The sequence below is a fragment of the Diaphorina citri genome, unplaced genomic scaffold (assembly GCF_000475195.1).
Source record: "Diaphorina citri unplaced genomic scaffold, Diaci psyllid genome assembly version 1.1 scaffold4738, whole genome shotgun sequence".
Taxonomy (NCBI): domain Eukaryota; kingdom Metazoa; phylum Arthropoda; class Insecta; order Hemiptera; family Psyllidae; genus Diaphorina; species Diaphorina citri.
The window spans coordinates 3,155-14,319 of record NW_007382132.1 but is presented as its reverse complement, the minus strand read 5'-3'; the positions used below and the strand labels follow the sequence as shown (position 1 = coordinate 14,319).

Below are 11,165 nucleotides of genomic sequence, written 5' to 3'. Positions count from 1 at the left end.
TCCAAAAGCGGTCATAATACCGCCAAGCGCAGCAACCATCTTAACCAAACGTTTTGTTTTGCATCCTTTTGTCACATTTGTGAACTACATACCAAATTTCAAGTCTCTAGCTTGTACCATTCCCGAGATATTGTATTTGACATCTACATACCAAATTTCAAGTCTCTAGCTCTTACTGTTCTCGAGATATTTTGTTTACAGACAGACACGGACCAATGGCTGAAACTTTGGATTTAGGCTCTAGGGACCTCAAAACGTGTTTTGGCACTAAAAACTGACCATCGAAAATTTGACCCGATTACATTACTTTCCTTCCTATAGGATAAGGAAAGTAAAAATAAAATAGCCAATCAGATTGGTTAATCCAAGAGTTAAACTTCAGCCAAGTTTAAATTCACTTTGTGGCCCCCGGCCTAAGGGTCTACTGTACCGTAAAAAAAGTTCAGACCAAAAACTCAAAGCAGCGTTTACAGTCTAGGCTAAAAACAGAATAGAGGAGAAAGCATAGAGAGCATCGAACAGATAGAGGGAGCGACGACTTCACATCACATAAAACTGAGAGCAAAAAGCTCCACGCTTTTTTGCTCTCCACTCTGTTTTTATTCTTTGTAGAAGCTTAACCCATCCTTTAGGGCTGTTTGCACCTACACTTAAGGCCTCAGGTGGGCTTTTTGTGTGTTTTAGTCTTATGGTGGATTTCACCAATGACTTAATGAGAGATTTTCCTTATGGGAGAATTTTTAACCGTCCAAAAATGAGTTTTTAATAATCCAAAAAAGGAGTTTTTAATCATCCACAAAAGGAGTTTTTAATTGTCTCCTAGTTTTTAGTGATCTAAAAAAGAGGAGTTTTTAAAAGCTCCTTTCTAGATCATTAAAATTTTTCCCATTGGTGAAATCTCTCGTTAAGTCATTAGTGAAATCCAACATTAGAATTGATAACATAAACGGTGCTTTTTACGTTGCAGTAGATTCTTTTCATTTCATTATTTGTTGCCATTTTAATTTTAACTGTAATCATTATTAGATACTTCTATTATTGTTAATATTTCTCTCACCAATTTGTTTAAAATCATGACAGAACTGTTTTTTGTTTATATCTGGGGCAATTTTATCTCGATTTTTTTGTCCATTGAACAACAGCTGATATGTGTATATTTTATTGTTTATTATTTATTTTATTCATTTATGTTTATTTAATATTTATACCACCGTTGTAAATAGGTGTCTTGTATATTGGGCTATCTTCTTTTTCTTCGCCTTTTCCCGTGGACAGACGGGGTCGGTGTAACTAGGGTATTTGCTTTGGGCTGACATTTGGTTTTGGCTACAATGTTTACAGCTATTGGCCCGTATACGGATACGGCCCAATACGGATATATTGGGCTATAGGTATTAACACTTAAAATACGTCTTCCTTCTGTAGAAAGTAATCGAATTGCTTAATCTAAGAGATAGGCTTAAACCAATGAGATTGTTTAATTAGTTTAATCCAAGAGAAAATAAAGAGATGAGATAGCCCCTTATTCTAGACACCTGTTCGTTTATTTTATATGTCTCTTAGCATTTACCATTTCACACATAGTCAGTTACGTATACACATAGCATATTTATAGTATTTATATTTATTTCGTAGTATTATTATTCATCTAGGTACGTCATAATCATAACCATGATAATTTCGATCAATTATTATTTATTTTGTCACAGTATTTTTAGTTTTTGTCTCTCTTTTTTTTAAATATTTTAATGTCGCTCGAAGGAGTTCTAAAGATAGTCTAACATTTCTAGCTCAAGCCTAGAAGAAAAATTCGTGCAGTGTGAACGCACTTGGAAGTTATTTTGACTTCCTGTAGATCTCAGCTCAAGATGTAAAGATTTTATTGGCAAATGACATGCCCTTGCTGTTGGTCACTTAATAAAATCTAAATTGATATTATAATCAATGTTTCGGACTTCTTTTTTTTACATAGATCTGTTCATTTTATTTTATTTTTTTCTTCGAAAAATGCACCTATACCTATGTGGGTATGTTTTTCCAAAATAAATAAAAAACATTAACGTCCTTCCTAATAATTTCGTATTAAAATGGTTCGTACCACCCAAATAGGTTTCATCAAAAATGTTAATGAAACCTGTGGCGGATGGTAGTTTTTATCTGTTGTTTAATATTAATTTGTTTTACTTTATCAATACATGTTAAAAAGTCAAAATGCAATGTACCTAATAATAACCAAAATAATCTACCATAATACAATTTTTTTTTAAAGACTTTATGGCAGGATTCTCACACAGTGAGCTGTTCCACCTTCGATGCCAATCAACCGAACGCGAGTGTAGATTGAGTCCAATTGATTTGTCCACACGAGTCATTTTACTATTTTGGACTGTGACCAAAAATAAAAAGCGAATTGAAATACTTGAACCATATTTTCTCGAAAGTTTTACCAGAGCGGAATCGAATACGAAATCGGAAGGCGATAGAAATTTATCGCGGAGTAGGGGCAAGGATAAAAACTAGGCATCCAAATTTGATGATTTCATTTTCGTTTGATCGTCGGTGGAGTGAAGTGTTGGGGATCTTTTAATTACTCGAAAGTTTTACCAGAGCGGAATCGAATACGAAATCGGAAGGCGATAGAAATTTATCGCGGAGTAGGGGCAAGGATAAAAACTAGGCGTCCAAATTTGATGATTTCATTTTCGTTTGATCGTCGGTGGAGTGAAGTGTTGGGGATCTTTTAATTAGATCGGTTTGTGGTTTAATAGATCAGTTTTAAGTAGTGTTAGTTAATTTGGCAGAATGAATCGGTTTTGGAGTGGAATCGTTTTGGCGTGCTTTGTTGCCGTGGCAACGGCCTCCAATGTGGAACAGGTGGGTGTGAGTTTATTAAATTTTATACAACAGGTAATTGTGCACCTGGGGCCCTAAGATCCCCTCGGGATTACGGGACATAAGTGTGTGAATTAGGTAGGTACTTACACATATACCTACCTATTCATACATTCATATCTTGACTGTAACTCTTGATTTTCAGTGTCCATATTTTCGATTATTAAAACGAATGGAATCATTGATTATTGAAACAAATGGAATCATGATAGAAATTGAGCTCGTGGTTCCTCTTTGTTATGAGAGGGAGCTTGGAAATTAGGATTGCACAGTGACTGGAATCCACAAGGTTAATAAAAACAGAGTGGAGCGTGAGCATAGGGAATCACGTAGAGCAGTGGTTCTCAAACTTTTTTTTGGCCGCGGAGCACCAAGCAACTGCTGTAAACTGTACGGAGCACCCCCCCCCAACCCTTTAGGAATTTTTAAAAATAATTCGTGTGCACCTGTAATACTAAGATTCCCTCGGGATTACGGGACATAAGTAAGTGAATTAGGTACTTACACATAACTACCTATTCATACATTCATATCTTGACTGTAACTCTTGATTTTCAGTGTGGATTTTCTTAATTTTTCGCAACGAGAAAATAAAAGCAATAAGCAATCAATCGCTGTTGGTAAGTCCACACTTTTTTTTTTAAATTAAAATGGGTCATTAGCGTACGGTCCGTACGGCTTGTTCCAATACTTACTAAACATATTTGTGTGATTTTTTTTTTTTTAATACGGTAAGAAAAATGAAACTATGCGGCGTACCAGGAATCTCTTCGCGGAGCACCTGAAAGCTCTTCGCGGAGCATAGTTTGAGAACCACTGACGTAGAGGGAAGCGATGACTTCAAACCGGATAGAACTGTGGGCAAAAAGCACTATGCCATCCGCTACACTCTGTTTTTGAGCCTAAGAGATCAGGGGAGACCAAAACAGGTGGAGATATAATGTTGAGGGATAGAAGGATAACGTCGACCCCACATAAAACCGGGAATAGCTGAAGTAAAAGAAAGAAGAGCACGAATAAGATTGATTGAAGTAAAGTAGAGAGGGATATGAGGATAACGTCGACCCCACATAAAACCGGGAATAGCTGAAGTAAAAGAAAGAAGAGCACGAACAAGATTGATTGAAGTAAAGTAGATAGATGGGTAAGCTATCTATCTATCTTACTTCTTAGCCATAAGGATTTTTTCTTTTCCTAATATGTTCACCTTCTTTTCCTAGTCCCCTACTTTTTCTTGGCGGTCTTTTCCCCCATTTTCAGGAGCCGTCGGCCGGGCCTCCCGAGGTTTCGACGGCCGCGGAGCTAGTGTCCCGTCTGTACGCGGAGTGTGCCACCCTGGCCTGCGCCAAACCTAAGGTCCTATCCTTCTTCTCGGCCTCCATGAACAAGAACAAGATCCGGATTACCCGCGACCTGAGTGTTGTGAGGAGCGCTGATGTGCCTGCAGCTGCGGCCGAAGACGATGCCAGCTACAAGCAACAGGTAATAGAAAGGAATGTGTTAATAGGTGTTTGATGTAAAACTGCTAAGGTTTTAGTGGCGAGGGTTTTAACCTACTCACGTCCTCACATTAATTTCACCCAGCCTGAGTGGGGTTGGGAAAAGGTAGCTACAAGCTGTCTGGGAAAAGGCAGCTACAAGCTTTTCCCTCCCTTGCAGCTCTCCATTGTAAGTGCTAGGTCGCAGGTTCGATTCCTCCCTGGGACGAATTTTATCCTGAACAGATTATGTTCGTTCTTGCACCCTCAGATTATGTTACCAGGCGAGCGCCTTGACCACTAGGCCAGGAAGCAAGTTTGATTGATTTTCATGATTGCTTTCTTCTGAGATCCCAGATGTTATTTGTTTAATTAATTGATTGTTGATTGGTTTTCTCACAGATCTCAGATATTTTTTGTTTAATTGATTGTTTGTTGATTGGTTTCTTCACAGATCTCAGATATTTTTTGTTTAGTTGATTGCTTTCTTCACAGATCTCAGGTATTGTTTGTTTCATTGATTGATTGATTGATTTATTGTCTTCATCACAGTTCGCAGATATTGCTTGTTTAATTGATTGTTGATTGGTTTCCCCACAGATCTCAGACCTGTCTGAAGAGGCTAAGGAGGCCAACAAGAGATCCGTCGAGAACACCCCGTACTCCGCGTACAGACGGTAGGAACCCCGTATCAAACCCTGATACCCCGGAAAAAGACTATACCATACGAGGTAGAAAGTAGAAACCGTACTAAGCCTGATGCCCCGGAGAAAAACTAATAAGAGCTCCGTACCAAATACGTTGCCTCGTAGTGAGTCTGTATCATACGGTAGGAGCCCCGTACTCAACCCGATGCCCCGTAATGAGTCTGTACGATATGGTAGAAGGCCCGTACCAAGCCCGTACCATGCGGTAGGAACCCCGTACCAAACCTGATGCCTCGTAGTGAGTCTGTACTATGCGGTAAGAAGGTAAGAACCCCTTACAAAGCCTGTAACATACGGTAGTAACCCCGTACGCTATCTTCAGACGGTAGGAACCCCGTACCAAGCCCCGATACCCCGTAGTGAGTCTACGGTAGGAACCCCGTACTGCCTGTAACATACGGTAGAAAGCAAACACCATTGTCCCGTAGTGAGTCTGTCTGTACAATACGTTAGAAGCTCCGTACTAAGTCCATTATCTCGTACTCTGCCTACTGACGAGACGGTAGGAACGCCGTAAAAATCATGTACCGTGATACCCCGAATGGGAGGTATCCCATTCCCCCGTACTGCCTGTAACATACGGTAGAAAGCAAACACCATTGTCCCGTAGTGAGTCTGTCTGTACAATACGTTAGAAGCTCCGTACTGTCCATTACCTCGTACTCTGCCTACTGACGAGACGGTAGGAACGCCGTAAAAATCATGTACCGTGATACCTCCCATTTGGGGGGTACAGACGGTAGGATCCTGCTCCGAAAAGTAGACTACAAGGTAGGCGCGCCTACCTTCCAACCTGATGCCTGATTCCAACCTGATGAATGTCACAAATGCAAAGGGTCGCCTCAAAGGGTGTCCAGTGTCCACCACCTTTTCACCTGTCCAGCCTTGGACCCAACAGCACTGTGGACCAGTCCCGTTGAGGTGGCGTAGCTCCTAGGGCTAATTTTCCTCTGTGATCTATTCCTGATCCTATGTACCTGCACATAAGACTCCGTAGGTAGTATTGCATCGTACCAGGAACCCCGTACCAAACCTGATGCCTCGTAGTGAGTCTGTACTATGCGGTAAGAAGGTAAGAACCCCTTACAAAGCCTGTAACATACAGTAGTAACCCCGTACGCTATCTACAGACGGTAGGAACCCCGTAGTCCCGTACCAAGCCCCGATACCCCGTAGTGAGTCTACGGTAGGAACCCCGTACTGCCTGTAACATACGGTAGAAAGCAAACACCATTGTCCCGTAGTAAGTCTGTATCATACGGTAGGAACCCCGTACTGCCTGTAACATACGGTAGAAAGTCCCGTAGTGAGTCTGTCTGTACGATACGTTAGAAGCTCCGTACTAAGTCCATTACCTCGTACTCTGCCTACTGACGAGACGGTAAGGACGCCGTAAAAATCATGTACCGTGATACCTCCCATTCGGGGGGTACAGATGACAAAGACTTTGCCCGTCACTAGTTCAGGTTTCTTGAACAGAACTGACTCGTACAGGGTCTCGAATTCCGAATAGTTCGGGGCTTGGACTACGGACCCTGTCACTTGACTGGCATCCTGGGAATTTTCCGTCATTATGCGTGTTTCCGGGTATTTAGCTTATCTATCTCTTTCCGGGTATTTAGCTTATTTATCTATCTATCTGGTGTTTTCAAAAGCTCTTTGGAGTTCTTGAATATTTCAGCAGATTCCGAAATGGTTCGCCAGTTTTTCAATATCTATAGTTTTTACACCTCTTTGGTTATTTCAATGGCAATAAAATATTTTTGGAGAGTTCTGTTCTTTCCCAGTATGTCTCCGTAGTTTTTATACCTCGGGTTTTTCAATAGCTGTACAAAAACCTTGCTTGGTCCTATAGGTTCTATTTCTTTGTGGGTTTTTAATAGCTCTGCAAATTGTTCGGATCTTTCTATAGATGTCTTTGCAGTTTTTCAATCTCACTGCAGTTTTCCAATACCTATGTCTGTTGTTCGTATGCTTTGTTCTGTATGGTATGCTTTGGCGTGCTTGGTCCTATAGGTTCTATTTCTTTGTGGGTTTTTAATAGCTCTGCAAATTGTTCGGATCTTTCTATAGATGTCTTTGCAGTTTTCAATCTCACTGCAGTTTTCTAATATGTCTGTTGTTCGTATGCTTTGTTCTGTATGGTATGCTTTGGCAATGATTTGGTCCCGAATATGGTTGTAGATCCCTCAAATATCTTTGCAGTTTTCCAGTCTCTGTAAGTTCGGTAATATGGTATGGTGCGTTGGTTGTAATGTAGTCTACGATTGTAGTTTTTCAATGGTTCCCCGGACGTTTTTCTAGTTCTTCAATAGTTCTGCAAGTACTTCTTCAATAATGTGGTGAGTCTGTGGTGTTATTTGGTAGTGTGTATTGTGTGTTTTTGTTATTTTACTTGTTTCTTTGTGTGTTCCTTTGTTCGAGCTCGAAAATTTCAAGCGGTTTTGCACTAAAATTTCAAGCCTTCTGAGGTTTGTTGTGATTGGAAAATTAAGACCTTTAACTTCGAATTTTGTATCTTTGGACATTGGCGCTGTTCCAGCGAAAGTATGTTTGTGGCCATCGGATTTTTCTGGGGCTCCAGCTTCCATTTTATGTGATAGAGGGGTTTCAAGTTCAAGTTTTAACGTCACTGTATAACTGAAGTCCAAGGTCTTTAGTGACCGGGGTTTTTAGCTTCTGTGACTTCTTGGGAACTGGTGCAACATACTATCACCGTCAGCTAATCTACACTAGGTGTCGAAAAACTATGCCTCCTTCGAGACTTGAACCAAGGACTCCTGACTTGGCAGCTACCTCGATCAACATACCTGTGGGCTGTATGATAGGCTTTCAAAATTAAATCGGAAGTAAGGAACCCAATGTTTAGGGTTCGAATATGGGCACAATAATAGAAACCAGATTGAAATAGCTATTGGTATCTGTTTAGGATGAAGTTCAGCCCAAGCGGGAATTGAACGCGCTACTTAGACAGGCGCGTTACTACTTAGACAGGCGCGCTACCTTAAGCAAACAAGGCTGGGAATACTGGGTTTCGAAATACTATCCCGCATTTGAGACTTGAACCAAGGACTCGAGTTGGCAGCTCGGTCAACCACTACATCAAGACATAGCATAGGTACAAACATACCTGTAAACTTGGTAACTGATCGGTCACATTATCAGACACAATGATTTCCTCAGTAACATATTTGAAGGAAAGGTAGAAGGGAAAAAACCGAGAGGGCGTCCTAGAATGCAGTATTTCCATGATATCCAGGAAACCATGGGATGTTCGTCGTTTCATCGTTTGAATCATTGAAGTGTGCTGCAAGAGATAGAGATGAATGGCTTCAACGACAAGGCCTAGCCTTTAGTATATGATGATGATCTGTTTAGGATAAAGTTCGGCCCAAGCGGGAATTGAACGCGCTACTTAGACAGGCGCGCTACTACTTAGACAGGCGCGCTACCTTAAGCAAACAAGGCTGGGAATACTGGGTTTCGAAATACTATCCCGCATTTGAGACTTGAACCAAGGACTCGAGTTGGCAGCTCGGCCAACCACTACATCAAGACATAGCATAGGTACAAACATACCTGTAGGCTGTGCGATAGGCTTTCAAAATTAAATCGGAAGTAAGGAACCCAACTAGGGTTTGAAGATGGGAATTACCTGTAGGCTGTGCGATAGGCTTTCAAAATTAAATCGGAAGTAAGGAACCCAACTAGGGTCTGAAGATGGGAATACAATAGTAGAAACCAAAATGAAATAGCTCTTGGGTGCTGGTGTTGCATACGTAATGTACGTGAGGATAGTTACATATTAGAGTACGCTATGGTATGGATCTATGGGCCGGAGTGATGGTGTCTGAATTCTTCTTCGCCTTTTCCCACGTTCAGATAGGGTCGGCGTTTGTCGTCGGCCTCTCAATCCGCTTTAGAGTGATCGCTTTGAGGCCAACTGGTTTTGGCTGAACAAAATTTTCCGAGTGGGCGCCCTTCGCACTCAACCTTCGCTATTGATATAGCATAAGGGAATTTGGGCTAGTCTACTCCCTGTTTATAGTCCCTTAACTACTTGCTGATCTACTCTCTGTTTATAGTCCCTCAGCCAGGCACAGCTAACGTTCGTTCTCAGAACAGCTGGCTTTCTCCTATCCCGTCTTTGTTATCCTTCCCCCTTCGATTTCGGGACGTTAAGACCTCCATTTTTGAAGCTCCCTCTATCAAACCTCTTAAAAGAAATCAAGTCCTATGCCATCTTAGATTCGCATAAGCTCAAACCATCTTTTTTGACAGTTGTCCCTACACCTAAGCCTCACAGTGGACCTTTTGTGTATGGATTTAAGCTATGCTATAGCATGAGGAAATTTGGACTAGTCTACTCCCTGTTTATAGTCCCCTAGTTAGACGCTGATCTACTCTCTGTTTATAGTCCCTCAGGCAGACACAGATAAGGTTCGTTCTCAGAACGGCTGTTTTTCCCCTATCCTGTCTTTGTCCCCCTTCCCTCTTCAATTTCGGGACGTTAAGACCTCCGTTGTTACAGCTCTCTCTATCAAACCTCTATTCGTATAAAGTATAAGCTCAAACCATCTTTTTTGACGGTTGTCCCCACACCTAAGCCTCACAGTGGACTTTTTGTGTATGGATTTAAGCTATGTCATCTTTCGCTCTTCGATTTAGGGACGATAAGATCTCCGTTTTTAAAGCTCCCTCTATCAAACTTCCTAAAAGAAATCAAGTCCTATGCCATCTTTTACTGACGGGCCCACGCGAAACCAATTGGTATAGCATAAGGAAATTTGGACTAGTCTACTCCCTGTTTATAGTCCCCTAGTTAGACGCTGATCTACTCTCTGTTTATAGTCCATCAGCCAGACACAGATAAGGTTCGTTCTCAGAACGGCTGGTTTTCTCCTATCCTGTCTTTGTCCTCCTTCCCTCTTCTATTTAGGGACGTTAAGACCTCCGTTGTTACAGCTCTCTCTATCAAACCTCTATTCGTATAAGCTCAAACCATCTTTTTTGACAGTTGTCCCTACACCTAAGCCTCACAGTGGCCTTTTTGTGTATGGATTTAAGCTATGTCATCTTTCGCTCTTCTATTTAGGGACGATAAGATCTCCGTTTTTAAAGCTCCCTCTATCTAACTTCCTAAAAGAAATCAAGTCCTATGCCATCTTTTACTGACGGGCCCACGCGAAACCAGATCGCCACTTGAGTCCCTTATGTCTAAATCGAAAGTTTTACCAGAGCGGAATCGAATACGAAATCGGAAGGCGATAGAAATTTATCGCGGAGTAGGGGCAAGGATAAAAACTAGGCGTCCAAATTTGATGATTTCATTTTCGTTTGATCGTCGGTGGAGTGAAGTGTTGGGGATCTTTTAATTAGAATTAAGACCTTTAACTTCGAATTTTGTATCTTTGGACATTGGCGCTGTTCCAGCGAAAGTATGTTTGTGGCCATCGGATTTTTCTGGTGCTCCAGCTTCCATTTTATGTGATAGAGGGGTTTCAAGTTCAAGTTTTAACGTCACTGTACGTTCATATGCATAACTGCTGAAGTCCAAGGTGTTTAGTGACCGGGATTTTTAGCTTCTGTGAATTCTTGGGAACTGGTGCAACATGCCATCACCGTCAGCTAATCTACACTAGGTTTCGAAAAACTATGCCTCCTTCGAGACTTGAACCAAGGACTCCTGAGTTGGCAGCTAGGTCGACCACTAAAATACCTGTGGGCTGTACGAGTATGATAGGCTTTCAAAATTAAATCGGAAGTAAGGAACCCAATGTTTAGGGTTCGAATATGGGCACAATAATAGACATCAACATGAAATAGCTCTTGGTATCTGTTTTCTCTTGGTATCTCTTGGTAACTGATCGGTCACATTATCAGACACAATGATTTCCTCAGTAACATATTTGAAGGAAAGGTAGAAGGGAAAAAACCGAGAGGGCGTCCTAGAATGCAGTATTTCCATGATATCCAGGAAACCATGGGATGTTCGTCGTTTCATCGTTTGAATCATTGAAGTGTGCTGCAAGAGATAGAGATGAATGGCTTCAACGACAAGGCCTAGCCTTTAGTATATGATGATGAT

The 11,165-nt window shown here is 41.3% G+C and overlaps 2 protein-coding genes and 2 long non-coding RNA genes across 4 annotated transcripts in view; 2 read left to right on the top strand and 2 right to left on the bottom strand.

Moving 5' to 3' along the window:
• Positions 1–2,722: 2,722 nt before the first annotated feature.
• Positions 2,723–11,165, top strand: part of LOC103521209 — a gene marked incomplete at its 3' end in the record, with an annotated part of 11,586 nt that continues 3,143 nt past the window's right edge. Inside the window, exons 1-2 of the mRNA XM_026832010.1 lie at positions 2,723–2,874; positions 4,153–4,374. Of these exons, the coding sequence (XP_026687811.1) occupies positions 2,803–2,874; positions 4,153–4,374 (294 nt within the window). The remainder of the gene's footprint in view (positions 2,875–4,152; positions 4,375–11,165) is intronic.
• On the bottom strand, positions 5,009–6,077 carry LOC103521208. The gene is made up of 2 exons (XM_008486315.3): positions 5,648–6,077; positions 5,009–5,465 (listed from the first exon to the last, which is right to left on the bottom strand). The coding sequence occupies exons 1-2, from the start codon at positions 5,798–5,800 to the stop codon at positions 5,193–5,195; spliced, it is 426 nt and encodes a 141-aa protein (XP_008484537.1). The 5' UTR covers positions 5,801–6,077; the 3' UTR covers positions 5,009–5,192.
• Positions 6,518–7,475, top strand: LOC113472316. The gene is made up of 2 exons (XR_003394684.1): positions 6,518–6,932; positions 7,094–7,475. It is a non-coding gene; the product is annotated as an uncharacterized LOC113472316 (long non-coding RNA).
• Positions 7,211–10,529, bottom strand: LOC113472318. The gene is made up of 2 exons (XR_003394686.1): positions 10,466–10,529; positions 7,211–7,574 (listed from the first exon to the last, which is right to left on the bottom strand). It is a non-coding gene; the product is annotated as an uncharacterized LOC113472318 (long non-coding RNA).

Bases quoted from the DNA above. Each gene is read 5' to 3' on its own strand.
- LOC103521208 (XM_008486315.3), bottom strand. From the start codon at position 5,800: ATGGGAGGTATCACGGTACATGATTTTTACGGCGTTCCTACCGTCTCG. The intron at 5,466-5,647 runs GCAGTACGGGGG...CGTATGTTACAG, and splicing joins CTTTCTACCGTATGTTACAG to GCAGTACGGGGTTCCTACCG.